At 28.7% G+C, this 20,594-nt stretch overlaps 1 protein-coding gene across 1 annotated transcript; it reads right to left on the reverse strand.

Moving 5' to 3' along the window:
* Positions 1–234: 234 nt before the first annotated feature.
* On the reverse strand, positions 235–7,651 carry LOC7459226 (serine carboxypeptidase 1). Its single transcript, XM_052449533.1, has 14 exons — positions 7,282–7,651; positions 7,011–7,147; positions 5,142–5,218; positions 4,902–5,024; positions 4,592–4,694; positions 4,376–4,413; positions 4,185–4,289; positions 2,926–3,003; positions 2,586–2,834; positions 2,430–2,495; positions 2,211–2,332; positions 1,448–1,561; positions 1,169–1,214; positions 235–512 (listed from the first exon to the last, which is right to left on the reverse strand). The coding sequence occupies exons 1-14, from the start codon at positions 7,419–7,421 to the stop codon at positions 429–431; spliced, it is 1,482 nt and encodes a 493-aa protein (XP_052305493.1). The 5' UTR covers positions 7,422–7,651; the 3' UTR covers positions 235–428.
* Between the last annotated feature and the right edge of the window lie 12,943 nt (positions 7,652–20,594).

Genomic DNA, 20,594 nt, shown 5'->3' on the forward strand with positions numbered 1-20,594 from the left:
GAATGAGGGAAGTATAGAAAGAGAAAAGAAGGGAAAGATAGAGAAGCTCGAGAGGAAGAAAAGGACAGAAGGAAATGAAAAGGGGAAAGGAGGAAGAAGATTACGTATATTGACAGACGCGCATATATATATATATATATATATATATATATATATATATATATATGCTTATTGCAAGTTTGCAACATAGTTCGTTCGTAGTTGTAAATGTATAATATAAGATAATGCAGGAACTTGTCCTTCAACATATGTTAGCTTGGTATAAATTAATTCAACATCCACAATTGTAACCCTTATTAAATAGTTTTCCTTTTAAAAAATTCACATATAAATAAATAAAAAAAGGGTTCATTTTATTATATAAAAAAAGAAAACACAAAATCAGAATATGTGTATTCTAAGACCCCAATTATTCAATCCCTCAATTTTTATATTGGCTTCCCATCCAACCAACGACTGAAGAAATCCAACGACTCTCGTGGTTTGTATTCAGGAACTGTATGCCCTGCCCCCTGTGCAAAAAGATTGCATTTTATAATTAAATAATAGAATTTGTAGCCTTTCACATTACACGACTTAAATACAACAATTATAATTTATTTTTTCTATATATGAACAAAGGCTATAGAGGTAATAATCAACCATATTCAAAATCACTTCATCATATTATTAATAGTGTGCTTAAATGTTTTACAATTATAATCCAAAGTACCTTGGAATTGAGTCTAGGATATATCTCAACATTGTTGGTGAAGTATATTATATATTGTTCATGTCATCCATTTATCATACAAAAAATCAAATTGTTGGTATTTTTTTTACCTTTTATAATCATGTTCAGATGATCAATTTATAAAGCAGGGTGAGATTTTTTTTTATTAACATGGGTGTTCCGGTCAGCTTGCGCGTACCTTGACTAATCTCAATAATTATTAACAATCAAACCCAAAACCTGACCAGTTGAGCTATCTCTCAGGGTTAAGCAGGGTAGCATGCACTGAAAAATACACCTTATCCATTATCGCCTACTATTTTGGTTTTTTAATGAATGACAAGCTTTCATTTTTTATTTTATTTTTTAAAAAATCAAGTTTGCAAAAACGCTTAATTTTGAAGTGGTTGATGTGCATCCGAAAATTATTATAGTGAGGAGATGAGGTTTTCATACCTTGATGGTGAGAAAGGTTAGGTTATTGTCATATCCTTGCAAGTATCTGTAACAGTAAAAATAAACATAAAAATCAGCCACGACGAAAGAGTATTGGTTACACAGTAAAATAATATTATTTTTTAAAAAATTTATTTTTAGCATCAACAAATTAAAATCATCCAAAAACACTAAAATAATATTAATTTAAAATAAATAAATAAATAAATTTTTATTTTTTAAAATACTTTTTAAACACAAAAATAAACAATTATAATATTGATTTGATAAAAATTTTACCCGGCAACTTGTTCGTTAGACACCCAAGACCTCCATTCATCTATTATCTTGTATCCAAGTGACCTTGTCCACGCTTGCGTACCAGTGAATGGCACACACATGTCATGGTCTCCACTGTATGTAAAGTAAATAAAAATTAGATTTAATTTCACAAACTAAGAACAAGAATTAATTACTTTTATTTTTTTTCCCGAAATTGTGGAAACAAAAGGAGGAGAGAACAGAAGGATTTCTATGAGCAAAAGAAGAACAGCATCCAATGTTTATTGAGTATAATTGGAGAACTCCCTCAAACTTAAAAGACTTTTGTATTTGTAAATGAAATCACTTTAGATCCTTGAAATATTCAAATATAAATATTGTTATGGTTTAATTTTAGTTCAAAAAGAGAATAAGAATTATTCATAAAAAATAAAAAATAAAAGCGGCAGAATATTTTAAATTCAAGAGCACTAGCTATGGTAATAAAAAACATCAATATTTTACTAAATTAAATGTTATTTTTTATTATTATTATTAATATGGGTGTCTGGACCAGCTTGCATGCACCTCGACTAATCTCACGGACCTTGAAATTACAACTTTGTAAGCTTTTAGTGGTTTTGAAGTTTGTGGAACTCGAACTGATTCTCTAGGGAGCAAATTCAAAGCATGAGGAGTTAAACTACACCTCTTAGAGTTAATTAAACACTATCTTGATTGAAAAACTTAGATTATTATATTAAGTTTTAAAAATCGATTTGATCAAAGACGAGTACATTACCTGTAAATAAGGGCTCGATATCCTTGGGCGGTAAGATTTTTATGGTATGGAAGCATGTTTCCGGCGCCGTATCTATAATCTAATCTGTCGGAGCATATTTGCCAAGGTCCGGCGATGGATTTCTATCATTTGAGACAACAAGAACATTAAACAAAAGAAAGCTAATTCAAATCTAGATGACAGGATCTCAAAACAAGATCGTGAATTCGGAAAACTTACGGGCTCGGCATGAATTGCTGTCCTAACAGATTCGTCATTTAGCCATGTAGTTGCGACTTCGTCGTTCTGTTTTTCAGCAAATAACTAGTAAGAACAAATAAGATCGCAATATAGATCAGTTTCCAGGGCTTATTAAAAGGGTTTTGAGTGGCTTACAACACACGGGACACTTCCTTGCAAGGCAAGTTCCGACCACGATGGGAAATTACCGTCCTTTTCAAACGCCCAAAGCGGCCATGCACGGCCAAACATTCTCTTCCTCACCTTGAGAGGCCTGTCAGTTGCCCCCAATTGCTGGAAGCTAATCGGCAAATTTGAGCTTGTGTTTCCTTTCGCTTGTTGATCGGATGCTGGATCGTGGTAACAAGGCTCAAGGATGTCATAAATGTTTAGCCCCGAGAGAGCCTGAGAAGAAACCGAAGGTACCAAAATTTGATTAACTTGCTTGAGATACTGAAATCACAGCTATTCAAAGGGTAAGAGAACATCATCTTACTTGGTCAATTTTACCAATACTATTATAGCAACTATCACTAGCATTTTGATAATTCCCTTTGCAAGCACGTTCAATTTCCTGCAAGAGTTTCCATGATCGGCTGCATTAACTAATTAAGAATGATTTGGGAAAGGTAAACATAATTTAAAATTTTCATTGTATAATTGAAACTATTAGATTTCAATTCTCTAATGTCCCGAAGAAGGAAGGATATATGACACATCATGTAATACAATATAACTAGCTGCTTGACTTGCGCTTTATTGTGAGACATATATTTTTTTCCAAAAAAAAATTAAATACACAAGTTTTATTCAAGTACTTTATTAAATAAATCGATAATCATCTGTGTAAATAAATGAAAAAGAAAATCATTAATAAGAACTAATAGCAAAACTGAAAAAAATTGAGAGATAATTATAGATCAAGATATTTGGTCCATACAAGCACATAATTAACTAAATCGATAATTATTTGTGTAAATAAATAATCATTAACAATAACTAAAAGCAATACCGAAAAAATTGAGAAATAATTGTAGACTGAGATATTTAGTTTGCAACATAGAATATTTACCCGGATATATTTATTGAATTTATTTATTAAAATCAATCTTTTATTAAATTAAACGATAATAGAAACAGACATACACATGGAAATAATTAAATAAAATAAAGGGAAAAAACTTATCATGTAAGGTTGCATATATTAGAAATATCATCTAAAAATAAATATTTTATATCTTTAAAAATAAAGTTCATTCATATAAAACAGAAAACAATTATAGATGAATCAAAATAATATCTTTAAAAATATACACACGATTGTTTTTTTTTTTTTTTTGAAAAAACTATATTAAAAAAATCCTACAAAACTCATGGTCTACGTCATGAGGTTGGGATAAATCAATAAAAAATAATTATAAAAGTAATTTTTTAAAAGAATAATATCAAACGATAAAATAAAAAAAGAAAATGAGCAAAAAGGAAAAACAGATATAAACCAGCATTAACTTTTCAAACTCATGACTTACATCATTAGACTAAAATCATAATAAATAAATAAAAATATAAAACTTAATCCTATAAAAGGAGAAAAACAATTAACCACAAAAAGGAAAAAAAAGTGTAATTTAACTTTCACAATGAATGAATAGTCTTTTATATATGTGTGCACAGTAGTATTTTTGCTACCCTATTTATTGTTTCTGTTAATAGTGACAGATGAGGAAGAAATAAAATGAAATGTGATTTTCTTACCTCGAAAATGTCGTCGGAGACAAGGCCCATCCCATGTGTAAAAGGGACAAGAGCACTCAACCCCTCAAATTGGCTGTGGGACACTCCATTTCCTATCAGGTAGCCCTGCATAAAGAATTACACCTGCGATTAGCAGTTTCACCATTTATTTGAATCGGCCCTGCTTGTCGCCGTCGGCATTTTCTTATTACCTTGAAGTTGATGACAGGATCTTGACCTGCCTGTATTCCTGCAAAGGAAAGCAAAGTTGTACACTTTTTTAAAAAAAATAGCAACCATATTACCCTTTTTTATTGTTTTTTTTTTAATAGTTTTCATATACCAGTATAAAAATAAAAAAATTAATATATTATTAATAAAAAAATTAATATATTTTGAATTGTCAATGCTACAAACGATCGAGACACCTTTCACCACTTCAGCAGAAAGTGTAGGCACGTAAATCCCAGCATATGACTCTCCCGAGATGTAAAATTGATTGTTGACAAACTCTGGATATAGCTGAAACCACTATATTGCAAAACAAACAAATCTTAGAGCTGAAATCATTAATTAAAAAAAAAAAAACCCTTTTTGTACAGAATTTCATACGTATTTTTGAACTAGTTTTAGTACATTAATCCTAAATCCACCCCTATAATATATATATAATTAAAGATAAGTTGTTTTCTTTTATTTTCCTAGCTGGTCTTGCGTTTGTCGATGAGCTTAAATTACCTGGAGGAGAAAATTATGCGTATCAGCAGCCGTTTGCAGGTCATCGTTTATATATTTGCTTTGGTTTTTGGAGTAAGACATGCCTACCCCGCAAGGAGAGTCCAGATAAATAATGTTTGAAACCTATTTAAAATAATTACAATAATATAAAGTTAAGAGAAAATATAATTGAACTATAATTAAGAGGATAAAATTTAAAAACAAATTAAAAGAATTAAATGGAACTATTAAAGTTATGACCTTGGACCAGCTGTACGGGTTGAGATGCAATATTGGCAGGCTTCCTTTAGGTTTCCCTTCTTCAAAATTGAATGGCCCTGCAAATATTCCAATGAAAAGGAACCAAGAAAAGAAAATTTAATACTGGTTAATGCATAAACTAATCTGAGGTTACTCTTAAATATTGAATCAAGAAAAGAAAATGGGGATTATATGTTTGTTTGTATGTAATTCTATATTATATAATTGAAGTTTTACCCATGATAAATCATAGAGCAAAAGAACAAAGAAAGGTTAAACATTAAAATTTTAGCTTTTTTATTTTTTTTATTTTTTTATTAACGTGGGTGTTTGAGCTAAGTTGTACGCGCCCCACGAGCCTTAAAATTAATGATCGTATAAGTCTCTAATAAGTTTAAGGTTTGTGAGACTTAAACTGATAACCTCTATAAAAAGCAAATTCAGAACATTAACAATTAATCTATACCCTCAAGTTAGCTTTTCTATCTTTAAAGCATATAATAGTTTAGTTAAATAATTTCTTTCAATATATTATATTATTGGTAAATCATACAAAAACACCCACTAACAATTGTTTAACATCATTAATTCTATTAATTAAAGACCATGACACGTCCAAATCATTTGTTTTTTCTAAATCATATTTTGTATATATTTTCATCAACGTAACCTAGAAATGAAAAAAAAAGGAAATAATTTTGGAGAACAAAAAAAAAAGATGGCATAAAAAGGAACATAGCTCTATCCACTTTCCTTGGCTCTCCCAATATGGCAAAAAATCATCTTCGCTGCCTATGGTGAAAAGATCCTTTCCCCCCTCTATTTCTCCTTAACTCGTGACCCTCTTCATTTCTTTCTCTGTGTTTACTTCTTATATGATCTAGATCTTTCGTGCTCTTGCGTTTAGGCTTGTTTGATGTGCTCTTAGAATATTGTTGCGGTTGTGTTTAGATCAGACATATGATCCTAGATTGTCCATTCCATGAATGAGATGGACAACGAAAGCAGATGTCAAAGCAAAGTCTTCTTCTTCTTTTTCCCTCGAAAGAGCTTGTCTTTTTCTTTCCTACACAGTACTTACTTTTTTCTCCAAATTATTTGAAGTAATTTGTAGCTTTTATCAGCATCGATATATGGGAAGCATGTATTTGATTTGTGTGTGCGCTGTGCGCTGTGTGTGTGCCCACACACACACGGGGGGGAAGCACTTGTTCTTCACTAAAACCACAGCAGAAAGGCCAAAGCGTTGGGCCCTCGTCTTTGTTTTTTATATCATCATCACAAAACAGGATTGTAATGAATCCTTGGCCTAAATAGTTAGTGTGTAGAGCAATTACATGCGCCACCGAGAATGGTTCTCAGTGGTGCATGGTGTTGATAGCCATTTAGGCAACTTGTGGTTCGAGTCTCTGAGAGAGAAAAGACTTAAAAAAGCAAATTCGGTGTGAACTGATCAATCTTTGGACCTAATCCGTCGTTATCAACGAGGAAACAGTTTCTTGTCATAAAGTCCAGATTAATACGAGTAATTAAAAACATCCACGAAAATAAATTTGAAAAACAAGATGTCTCTCTCAATCTTTAAAAGTTAAGGTTGTAATGCATTACCATATCCTCATCCTCCCAAACTAGCAAAGTAATTCTATTGGATGAACTTTATATATATACTATTACTATTATTCAAGCCCAGAGAAAATATTAGGAAACAAAAACCTAAAGGGCTTAATTTGTGATCGTAAAATACTATAAAACCTAGCTACAGACTTACATGCAATAATATATATAAGTAAATCAATCTAAAATGATGAAGAAAGTAAATAAAAGAATGAAACAGAGTAAAATCTTGGTGGTTGATGGACAAAGGCTTACCATGTTCATAAACGAAGCCGTCGAAGCTAGAGCATCCAGGCCCGCCATTAAGCCACAGAACCACGGGATCTTTGGATGGATTTCTCTCGGAAACAATGAAGTAGTAGAAAAGATTCTTATCATCGAAGGTTATATAGCTACAAGTTGAGATTTGAATAACAGTTAATATTTCTATCAAAACTCACGGCAGATTCCGTTAATCAGTAAAAGTATTTTCACTGGATACAACTAGATGATAAAAACCAAACAAGTGAAGGGAAAATTAACTTGCCCTGAGTAGTGATTTGATGGGAAAACGCCATTGAAACCAGGCAATCCTGTGATAAGCGAGCCCTTTGGAGCTGCTTCAACTGATGCAAAATTCAAAAGGACGCAAATTGATATACCAGAGAAAAAGCTCCACTTATCCATTGCCAGGACCGTAAGGACATCAATAATGTCTAACCAAGCCAGGAAGAATTGTCGACATGTAATTCCACTATATATATTATAGGTGGACCACCGGAGAGGAAGGGGGGAGAGAACTTTTTTATATAAAACAGAAAGAGGGTGAGCGAACGAGATGATAAATTCAATGTGAGCTGAAGTGAGGACGTACAACACAAGGGAAGCAAAAGAAAACACCAAAGACGGGAGGAGATTGGCATAAAAGGCCAAAAATTGAATAAAGAAGCTTTTATACCAAGTGTCTCTCTCTTTGTATGAAAAGTGTTTTGAAAAAATTTAAAAAAAAATTATTTTTTATTTTGTTTAAAATTAATATGTTTTTGATGTTTTCATATCATTGTGATATACTGATATCAAAAATGATTTTAAAAAAATAAAAAAACATTATTTTAATGTGTTTTGGAATGAAAAATACTTTAAAAAGCAACCGCTACCACACTCTCAAACACCCGCGGTGTTTTCTGTTATGAAATGTATTTTAAAAATACATTTTAGTTAAAATATATTAAATTGATATTTTTTTAGTGTTTTTCAATGATTTTAATGTGCGGATGTCAAAAATAAAAATAAAAATCATTTTGATATATTTTTAAGCAAAAAACACTCTGCACTATAATATCAAACACACACAATTCAATTCTATTCAGTATTTGTTGTGTAAGCCGGAAAAAAACTCTCATGCAATTTAAATCATTTGAAATTTCATTTTTGTATCTTGTAAATGAACTTAAATAAATTAAATATATGAGACATTTGGATGTGACTTAGCTTACTAACTCGAACAAACTAGCAATCTGATAAGAAGATGAAAGAAAGGAGGTTTGGTTATATGGTTTTTCTTCTTCTTATGGTGTTTAGACTGAAAATTATATGATTTGTAATGAAAATGAGTGATAAAATATGAATGAAACTCTTTGATAAGTCAGAGATGACACAAAGAAATTCCTATCGGGAAAAAAACATTACACTCTTTATGATGAAGAGTGTAAGTCTGAATTATTCTTCAACCAATTTTGGAAATGGAAGAACAAGGAAGAAAATTCTTTAAATAAGAAGTTTAAAAGTTTTATATTGTTTTAAAAATGACTAATATTTCTATGAAACATCATTATATACTTAGAATAACTCTCCAAGTCTAGGAAATACCAAAATAACATAATTGAGATCAGATAAATAACTTTGCTTAGAAAACTAGATAAATAATAAGTAGCACACATATTTTACTTATAAAACACAAACACAGACATGCAAAAATTAAAACAACCATAATTTTTCATACAAAACTCCAATGCATGCATGGTTGGACAAACTGGAAAAATAACATTCTAAACTTTAAAATCATACATAAGTTTATTTTCCGATGCAATAAAGTGGTGAAACATTCGGGTTCAAATTAATCAATGGGTTGACAGCAAACTCAAACTCTTTAAAACTCTCAAATCATGACCTAAGTCTTATTTCAAAACAAACAAACTTATTTGAACAATTTCCATTCAATTTACAAGCCTCCAAACTCATCGAAGCTTTATTTGTGATAATCTAACTTGTTAAGGTATTTTATAGTTGTTTCGCCCGAGCTATCATTATTGAACCTTCTCAATGTTAATACACATTATAATCAACCTTTTTTATGTAAGAATCATAATGCATATCATATTCAACTTGATGTTCCGTTTCACTTATTAAAGAGTGAATAAAAATACATATGGTGAATATTTAATTAGTTATATAACTAAGTGTATATCTAAGCTAAGATAATTGATTCATTACTCTATATATACTGAAGAACTAATTAACACTGAAACCTTTTGTATTAATTTAAAATGTAGAATAGATTTTTAAATGGTATTGATAACTTTGGTTTGCATATGTCCTCATTTATATATAAAAAAATTCAATTAAGAAAGAGAAGTTGCAAAAATGGAAGAAAACAAAGAAAATAAAATTCATCAAGTTGAATATTTACAGGAAAAAAATTAAGCAAAACTTTAGAAAAAGGAGTAATATATTTGAAATCACCTCTAAGTTTAATTTATAAGATATTTGTAAACTTTTTGTCAATTAAAACACTACCAGAATTCTTATATTTACTGACAGAATTTTCCATTAGTATTTGTACTACCATTCTGTTGGTAATTAATTTACCGACGAAATCATATACGAAAATGCTCAGTCGGTGAATCTTTTGTTGGTAATTTTTTTGTCTATCGGTGAGTCCGTTAGTAATAAAAAAAAATATTATTATAGATGGATTTACTGACAGGAAAAACGTGCTAAAAAATTATCTGCTTCATTTTGTCTGTATTTCCCTCGGGAAGCTTGTCATATAACCGACAAAAATACCGTATACAATTCCATTGGTGATTATTTAAAAATATTTCAAAAAAATCTACTTAACAAAACTAGATAAATAATTAAAATCTATTTAAAAATCCTATAAATAAATCAACTAAAAATTGATCTCACATGAAAAAAAATTATACAACAACATTCATACAATTATTAAGAACAGAGAAATTTAAAAATAAAAAAAATATATATAATGAAAAAAACATACGAAAAAAAGAAAAAAAATTACTTTAATGTAGTTGCGAGTGAAGCTGAGAAGAGAAAAAAAATTTCATAAAGTATGTTAATTAAAAAAAAACCAAGAAAAGAAAAGAAGAAAAGAGGAGAAGATATACTTGAGCGTGGAGGAGAAGAGAAGGAGTTGAGGAGAGAAGAGAAGAGAAAGAAAGGGAAGTTAATGTTTTTAACATAAGGGGAAGAAAAAGAAGAAGAAGAAGAGACTTGTCTGTTGTGAAATGAGGGATTCTAGTTTTTTTATTGGGGTATTTTACTGACGATTTTACCGATGGATAATTAAATATTAATATTTTTAATCATTCCGTCGGTGATTTTGTCTGTAATATTTAATTTAAATTTTTAATTTAATAAATTGTTTTCAGAAACTGTCAAATATCACCGACGACTTTTCAATCCGTCGGTGATTTTATATGTAATATTTAATTTAAATATTCAATTCAATAAAAAAATTTTAAAAACCCGTCAAATAACAACGACGACTTTTCAATCCGTTGGTGATTTCATCTGTAAAAAACAATAATTAATAATGCAATTGAAAAGTGAACAGTTCCAAAGTTATTTGAAAAATACCAACGAAATTTTCCATCGGTGATTTCATTAGTAATTGACATGATGAACAGTGTCAGGAAGATGTGAATAATTTACCAACGAATAACTTGACGAAATTAAAATTATTGGTATAAATAACACGTCATCTTATTTTTTAGGTTTGTTTTAATTATTTTTTTCTTATTATAATTCTCTTAGTATATATACTAAAGGAATATTTTTGTTGATAAAATTTATTGATAAAAATATATTTTTAATATTTTTATTTTTATTTATCAATTTTTTTAGTAGAAAAAGTCAAAAAAAGGAAAGAAGGGGCCACCTTCTAGGAATCATAAAAAATTTCAGCGTCGTTAACGTGCCACAAACATAAAGAAAGCCAATACAAGGAAGTGTTGTTGCAATTTGACTTGTCTTCTTTATGAGCTGGTGGTGATCCCAAAGGGCCACTTTGTAAGACATGCCTGCTGGCTGGAAAGGCAATCTGAAAGAAATGATTGGAGCGTCAAGTCCATGAAAACAAGGGGGGGCCCACTTAACTTTCCATTAATTTGGAGCCATTTTCTAAATTACTGGGACAGCCTTTTTGTCCTCTGCTCGAACCTACTCTTTCTTATTAAAAGACGAAAACTATCAGTCACGTAGAGAAATCTAGAGACTTTTTGGTATCGTTACAGAGAAAATATTCTTTAATTAACTAAATAATTTTTGTTCTTTTATTAATTTTATATTTAATTGCATTTTGAATATTGAGTTTTTGAGTTTGGAAAGATTAAAATAACTTGTTTTTTATTTGTAAAGATTTACTTTTTATGCAAAAATTAATCGCACAGTAATTTTACTTAAACAAATATTTGTTAAACATTTTATTTTTTAAATCATAATTAAAAATATTTTTTAAAAACTCAATTATAAAAACTATCATAATGTCAAACACACATATTTAATAAAAAAAAATTAGAAAGGTATATTATATTTTTTACTCTAGAGTTAAAAAAAAACAGGTAAATTTTATTTTCACCTTAGATTATTATTTTTTTCTTTCTAAAAGTTATCTTTTATCAATTATTCTTATGAACTAGTTATTTTCCCTTTATTTTAATGTCACTGGAATAATCTTATTGATAAATGAATGTAAATTTATAAAGGTAATTGATTAAGTATTTTAGTTGAATAGAAAATGATAAAATTAATATACTTTAATAGATAAAATAATTGTAAAAGGTGGAGAAATTCAAGGACTATTTTAAATGCATTTAAAGGAAAAATTAAAAGAAGTGATGAAAAAAAACATGCAATTGACCAAAAAAAAATAGAAAAATATAAGTCAAGAGACTAAACTGGAAAAGGCAAAGAAATGAGGGGAAATTATATACTAAATTGAAAGAAATTTAGAGAAAAAGATTGAAATTAGATAAAAATAAAATAAATAAAAATTCAACGACCAAAATAGTGAAATTAGAAAGTTTGAGGGACATATTTAAAAACTTGAAAATTCCTATTAAACATGAAGGCTTTGAATCTAAGAAACTTGTCAAAAAAGTATGCAAGCTACAAAAATCTATTTATGAACTTAAGCAAGCTTTAAGGAGTTAAAATATTTATTTTGATGAAATAATCCAAAAGTTTGAATGTATAAAAAATATGGATGAGCATTGTGTTTATTAAAGGATTAGTAAGAGTGGAATTATATTCCTAGTATTATATGTACACGACATATTATTGATATGCATTCTTTTACTCTAGTCACTAAAGATTTGATCGTCTAAGAATATATCCATGATAGATATGGGAGAAACAACCTATATACTACGAATAAAGATCTATAATAATAGATCTAGAAGGCTGCCTGGATTGTGTCAATCCATGTATATAGATAAAATGTTAAAATGGTTAATCATTGAAAAATCCAAAAGAGGATACTTATCTATTTTTGCAAGGAATATGTCTCTCCAAGGTTATGTTCTTTAAGACACAAATTAAAAGAAATAGGATGGAAAAAATAGCCTATGTTTTGGCTATATGATCCATCATGTATACGATGCTATGTACATTACCAGATGTATCTTATGTTTTAAGCATAATGAGTTAATACAAATCTAATCCAGATAAGGGTCACTAAAAGATACTTTAAAGTATTTTTAAGTACTTCAAAAGAACTAAGAATATCATTTTTATCTATGGAGAAGATGAACTTGTAGTTCATGGTTATTCATATGCTAGTTTTTAATCAGATATTGATACTAGTAAATCATAATCTAAATATGTTTTTACTCTAAATAGTGGTGTTGTGAGTTAGAAGATTCCTAAATAAGAGATCACAACAGATTCTACAACTGAAATTAAGTACCCCTCCATGTTTAAGGGAGAAATATACGTTGTTTGTATCAAAAAGTTTATCATTACACTGCGTGTGGTTCCTAGCATTATTAATCTAGTTGCTCTATATTATGATAATGATTGAGCTATTACACAAGCAAAGGAACCAATGTTTCATCAATGATCCAAACATGCACTTAGACAATTTCATTTTATTACAAAAATCATATAAAAGAAATATGTAAAGATAGAATAAATACCCACTGAAGAGAGTCTTGTAGATCCTTTTTTCTAAGGCATTGTCCTATAAGAAGCATAATTGCCTTATAGAGCGTTATTGTGAAAACCAGATAAATTATAATCTGAACAAAATAAAATATCGAATAGATTAAATAAAAGAATTTCAAGTATTGTAAATGGACACAATTGAATAAAAGGTAAGGTGTTGTGGTGTAATTAACTAAAAAGAGGAATTAAGTGACAAAAATAGAAATAAAAAGTAATGAGGGTCAATGTGTAAATAAATAAAACCTAGACTATAAATACTCCAATTTTCTCTCTTTTAGCTGAGAGTGTGAAACCAAGATAGGGGGAGAAATTGTGTGATTTGTCTACACAAATTCTTGTTAATTTCACCAATTAAAATGAGTAACTAGAGTGATTAGCTTAGTTAAATATCAAGAGAGGGTGATTTTAAGGTGGTGAGTGCTTTGGAAGAAGAAATTTAAGTTAGGGTTTGAAGAGGGAGGAGAAGAAAACTTGATTTTTTTTTCTTGCATTCTTTCCTTAAATCCTTATCAAAGTGAGGTAAATAACATGCTCCAAATGATTTATTCCTCTAATTTTATGTTTGATGAAGGATTATGTAAAATTGAAATTATGTGAAATTATGGGATTATGTTATAGATTATGGGAATGATACAAATTATGATTGAACCATGTTAAAATGCATTGAAATTATGTGCCAGTGTCAATAGTTTCAGATCGAGATCCAAGGTTTACCTCCCGATTATGGCCAAGTGTTCAACAGGCTCTCGGAACAAAGTTAAATTTAAGCATCGCTTTTAATCCTCAGACTGATGGTCAATCTGAAAGGACTATCCAAATATTAGAGGATTTATTAAAAGCTTGTATATTTGAGTTTGGGGTAAATTGGGAAAACCATCTACCACTAGTGGAATTCACTTACAACAACAGCTACCAGGCTACAATAGGAATGGCTCCCTATGAAGCCTTATATGGTAGAAGATGCCAGATGCTAGTGTGCTGGGAAGAATAGACAACTAATTGGACCAGAGTTGGTACAAATTACCTCAGAAAAGATAAAGATCATAAGGAATAGAATGAAAGCGACCCAAGATAGGCAGAAGAGTTATGCAGATAATAGGAGAAGACCCCTAGAGTTTGAAATTGGTGATATAATATTCTTAAAAGTAGCCTCGTGGAAACAGATATTAAGATTCGACATGAAAGGGAAACTGGTGCCAAGGTACATTAGGCCTTTTGAGGTCACCAAAAGGATCAGGCCTGTAGCCTACATATTAGCTCTACCTCCTTATCTGGCCAAAATCCATGATGTGTGACACGACTAAAGAGTTGATGTCTTCTCCCAAGTGTAGGAGTGTTAAAGTAATAAATAACCCGGGAAGACCGGGATCGAACCACATGGAGGTTAACTGTATAAAGTACAAATAAAAAAATAGATAATAACAGAAAAGGAGTTGAAGAGAGCTTTGAGATGTGATATTGATATAATGATTAAATAAGGATAAAATAATTGTCAAGGTTAGAGGATCCACTAATGGTATTTCAAACAAGTATAGTATAAACTCTTTCTATTACTCAACTAGAAACCACACACAAAGAAGGTTCCAATCGGATTATAAATTGTTAACATGATTACAATAATTATCTTATTTGAATAATGCTAATACTTGTAAATGTTGTCAGGTATTCTACTTAGAAAATGAAAGTTAGACCTAATGCCTAGAACAAACTAGAAATCAAATAATAACATCAATAAGATAAAATTGTCCAACATGTTTGGCCAAAAACTCAGGAACTTCAACAAAGAAAATAAGCAATACAATATTGGCCTGAAAGACTAATGTCTAAAGGATAGGAAAATAAGGCAATTTCAAGTGTTCATTAAAAAAGGGACAGTGTTATCAAAAAAACTAAGAAAACAATCCCAATATAAAAAAAACAACTACTTATTACATAACCAAATGATGGTCGAAAAACCTTAAGATTAATTTTTTATCCATCATTCAATACAAATTGTTGTTATATAACCTAGATTAGACACCATAAATATCTTCATTGGCAAGGAAGTTAAGCTCAAAGCAAAAAATGACATGATTGTCAATGCTGATAATTTTTTAAACGAGGAAACATTAGAAGAAGTAACTCACATCCTCTCATATGAAAATTCTCATACTAAGAAGGAAAAGGTTAGTTAATTTTCAATCTTGATGCAATAACTGAATGACTAAAACTCAATTTAAGAAGATAATAAATTAGAAACTCCTTTTAAAGACAAGTGACCATGATAATGCCATATCCATCAAGATTATTTTTGCTCTCCTTTACTCTTTTGAGGCCAAACCTAACCTATTGCCTTATCTTAATAGTAACTAAAAAGACAGACTAAAAAAAAGGCAAAAATTATCAAGATTGATCGATCAAAACATATAGATGACTAATAGAAAAATATGGTGTTTTCTAAGCCAACAGTGGCTATAAGTCATCACCTTAAACTTTTGCAGATCACATCAAAATTCAATGGTGTACTAATGCAGAGAGTTTTCATCAATAATTATGTAGCACTCAACATTATGCCATTAACCCTAATCAAGATATTAGGTTTCTTGAAACATGTAAACGCAATGAAAATGCTAATTTAAACATTTTTCTAAGAGTTTCAAGGATCTCATTAGACAAATCTAAATTTGTTTAAGGTTTATATGAAGATTACTTGAAGATTATATCTTATTTTTTAGATTTGATCAACTTCTTTAAAGTTAGGTTATCGTAAACCACAAGTCGTCCAAGTATTCGACTTCTAATAGTAATCCATATAAACTACTAGTAAGAAATCTCTTAAAACTCTTTCTAGAATACAGTGATCACTATATGTTTAAGTGCTAACTCTTTTTTTATGTTTTCAATTGTTTTTGTATCATTTATAACTTATATAATTTTCTCAACAAAAAAATATAAGGCATATTATTCTATTTTTAGGGAAACTTGATAACCCTATAAATAGTAAAATATGAATTTGCCCCATGAATAATATCACATATATTATTTCAGGATAGTTTTAGAAATTTATTCAATCAAGTCCCTACTTGATTTTTCTCAGTCTAAAATTGTAATCTCATGTATTAATTACATTTTAGTTTTCAATTTCTATTTTTTTTTTTACAATCAAGTAACTTGATGAATTATCCTAATTTAATTTCTAACCAAGGATTTCTATGTGTGTGACCCATTATATTTTCTAATATGTTAACCCAAATATAAATCACAATCCTAAATAAAACAGGATTAAATAAATTAAACAATGTAACTTATTATCAATTCAATAAATTGATTGATTTACATTTGAAGATCAAATACAATGTCTAGTAACGTGTCATGATCCCTCAAATATTAGAAAAGTCATAAGTGGTTTGACTTAACTTTTTAGTGACAAGTTTATCAATGTAATAATAATTTTTTGATTTAGACATTATAGCATGGAATGTGTCTACTTTGTTAAATCATGTTTATTCTCAACATCGTAGTCATTGATTCTTTGAATAAGATTTGAAAGCCTTTTTAAATCTCATTCCACCTTGTGTATGTATTTTATAATCAATATCATTCGATAATAGATGAAACATTTTTCCTAATTCATCTAGAAAGATAAATCCTCTCTTAATCACTTAAATAACTTTATATAGTTCATGTTAAACTTAATATCTATTTATTTTTCCCCCTAGATTAGGACAACTCATAATTAGGATAAAAGCATAACATTTCTTATATAAAATAACTTAGTAACATCAAGTTCAAGGATCACTTATACAATTGTCACTTGAGTCTTTCCATAAACATAGGTAATCTTTCATATGAAACTCTCATATAATTCAATTCAGTATACATGTCATTTAACAAGCACCTACATATTAGTTATAGGTATCTCTCATACCTCAGTTTATAAAAACAATTGTTACCTTTCATAAAAGTAAAAACATAATGTGTATCAGTCTCAACAACTCTAATTAATGTCTAGTCTTAATATAATATTGACCGGAAATATTTAGGAACAATGTTTTGATGCAATAGGAATCTAATAAATATAATTACTTTGAATATTAAAACTAAATAAAATATTTATTAATAATAAATATGTTTTTACATTAACAAAGTCAATGTCAACTGTAATAAATTGATTAGCTACAAGGCATTAACACTAACAAAAGATTGGTCGCAAAATGTTTTATAAATAAAATTATAAAGTGGTTATAATTATTAAATTCCTATTGTATTAAATTATTTTTCCTAAATGTTTCAAGTCAATGTTCTATTAAGATTGGATATTAATTAGAGATGTTAAGACCAATACATATTATGTTTTTTTTCCCTTTATGAAAGGCAACAACTATTCTCATAAGTTGAGGTATGAAGGATACCTATAACTAATATATAGGTGCTTGTTAAATGACATGTATATTGAACTTAATCGTATGAGGATTGTATATGAAAAGATCATTTGTATCTATAGAAAGTGATCCTTAGACTTGAAATCATTAAGTTATCTTACATAGAAAATGTTATGATTTGATCCGACTATATTTTACCTTAATTAAAGGTAAAAGACATTAGATGTAACATAAACTATATGAAGTTATATGAGTGATCAAGAGAGGATCTATCACCCTAAGTAAATTAGGAGAAATATTCCACATGTTCTAAAATAATATTGATTATGAAATTCTTACATAAAATGAAATGAGATTTGAAAAGATTTTTCAAATCTTATTCAAATAATTAATGACTAGGTGTTGAGAACAAATATGATTTGACAGAGTAGATATACTCTATATTCGAATGTCCAAATCAGAATATTCTTGATAAAGTGATAATAATTAAACAGATAAATATATCACTGAAAAGTTAAGTCAAATAACTTATAAATTTTCTAATATTTAAGGAATCATGATGTGTAGACAAACATTGCACTTGATCTTCAAATATAAATCAATAAATTTATTGAATTGATAATAAGTTAATTTGTTTTAACTTATTTAATCTTATTTTGATTATGATTATTATTTATATCTAGGCCAATATATTAGGAAATCTAATGGGTCGCATACATAAAGAACCATTGGTAAAAAAATTAACTAGGATGATTAATCGAGTATGATTTAATTGTAAATAAGTTTAGAAATTAAGGACTATAATGTAATTAATATAGGAGATTACAATTCTAGACTTATAAAAATCATGGAAATAATTATATAAATTTTAAAACTATCTTGAAATAATATATGTAATATTTTTTAGAGAGCAAAGTGATGTTTTGCTATTTATAGGGTAATCAAGTTTTTTCTATAAATAGAATGTTGTGCCTCGTATTTTTAGTACATATTATATGATATAAAAACACTTGCAAACATAAAAAGAAAGAGCTAGCACTAAAGGTATATCTATCCTTTCCTCTTAAAAAGAGTTTAGAAGATTTATGATCTGGTGGTTTATGTGGATTATTGTTAGAGGCTGAACAATTGAATGATTTATAATTTACAACAACTCATCCTTGAAGAGTTGATTATACCTTAAAAAGAAGAATTAATTTTCAAGTATTGTTTTTCTTAAACCTAAAATAACCCTAGATTGTCTAACGAGGACCTTGAAACTCTCAATAAAAAATTTAATTTGTTGAGTTGTGTTTATGCATTTTGAGAAACCCAACACTATATTGTAACGGTGTAGACAATGAAGACCCATCTCAAGGCATGTCTAGTACTGGTTAATCCACTGAAATCTAAGAAAATGGTGGATTGTCTAGCTTTTCACAACTAAAAAGCTAACTTCTCTCTATTGTCTATACTAACTATTCATCCAATGTCATAGGGATGAATTTACTTGTATTTTTTTTTACAGAGGCATAACTATTGACCTCTCGAATAAATATTCAATCTTGTCCCACTAAGCATGCCAATTTGTTGGTCACTCAAGTACTCTTCTTATCAATACGTTACCAGATATTGAGAAACTATACAATAAGAACTTAATCCTAAGATGAGATAAGTAACAACCTCATATAATGAAGTGGAGTGTGGGGATTTAATATTTCGATCCCTATAGAGAAAGAAAAAAATAGGCCTATAAAGTAGACGAGAGAGATTGCATGAATTAAAGTGAAAGAAAATAAATGAAAGTCATAAATAAAGTTGTAAAGAAAGCAATAAAAACCCTATAGAGAAAAAAGATAAATAAAATTATACTAAAAATTCATATATGGTACTCGCCATCGTTTGTAATGACTATGTGAACCTATATATGTTGGTACCAAGTTTAAATTATATTTAAATATATAGATACTAATCTATATACATATTGGTATCAAGTAAGGAGATTTTATTGAATTCTAATATAAAATAAACTCCTTCTCTATTGATATTATATGAATCCTAAGATAATCTTATGACTTCTTATTAGTTATTCTACTGAGAACTCCTAGTCTATAAAGAACTAAGCTTTTTGGTTCTTTGTGCATGTTCAAACTCTCGTGGTTGCTCATGACTCTAAGTGTTTGGTCCATTGATTCCTTAAATCTTCATATTGATTGTTACTCTTTCAATATGGTTGATTTCATTATACTCAATCGATTTCAGCTCTTTTCTCCTACTTGTTGTATATAGTATGTGTTTGATAATATAGTTGAAAGTTTTTTTCATCTAATGCCATGTTAGATGATTTTTAATGATTTTAACATTTTGATACGAAAAACCATCTAATAAATATCAAATTCAATCCAATTGTGTTTTGAGAATTGTTCAACTAGAATACTAAAAGGTGTTGTGATTTTTTTAAATGGTATAAAAAATACTTAAATCAAGTTAATTCGTTTATTGATTTAATATTAACCCAAGTCTAGGTTAAATCTTGAGTTATTAAATTTTTAAGTTTATTAATTGAATCAAATTGAATTTAACAATTATGATACAAGCACAAAAAATAAATAAGAAAATGGTATGCATTAGCTGCTAGCAAGGTAGCCAAAACCCAGCATTAGACCAGCCATATGCTAATTAACAAAAACGAGCACAGAGACACGTATGTATGATAATTACCTAAAGAGTCAGTGCGCCAACACACCTCCTTCACTATGTAATCAGCGAAGGAGGTGATTTTTTTTTTAATTTTTTTTAATTTTTTTATTTATATAAATTATTTTGATTTTTTATTATAAGATTATTACAATTTCAAACAAATATCTTAATATTTAATTTATATTTAATTTTATGAGTATTTATTTTTGTTATTTAGAATTAAGTTAAAATTAATTTTAAAAAACAAAGTTGTTAAAAATTAAATCTAATAGAGTCAATTTCACTTATCATTATTTTAGTGGGTTAAACTATGAAGACTGAATTGATTCAATATGTCGATGTCTTAATATTAAAT

Source organism: Populus trichocarpa, chromosome 19 (assembly GCF_000002775.5).
Source record: "Populus trichocarpa isolate Nisqually-1 chromosome 19, P.trichocarpa_v4.1, whole genome shotgun sequence".
Taxonomy (NCBI): domain Eukaryota; kingdom Viridiplantae; phylum Streptophyta; class Magnoliopsida; order Malpighiales; family Salicaceae; genus Populus; species Populus trichocarpa.

Bases quoted from the DNA above. Each gene is read 5' to 3' on its own strand.
- LOC7459226 (XM_052449533.1), bottom strand. From the start codon at position 7,421: ATGGATAAGTGGAGCTTTTTCTCTGGTATATCAATTTGCGTCCTTTTG. The intron at 3,004-4,184 runs GTAAGAAAATCA...AAACTCTTGCAG, and splicing joins TCTCCGACGACATTTTCGAG to GAAATTGAACGTGCTTGCAA. The intron at 2,333-2,429 runs GTAAGTTTTCCG...CTCAAATGATAG, and splicing joins CAGCAATTCATGCCGAGCCC to AAATCCATCGCCGGACCTTG.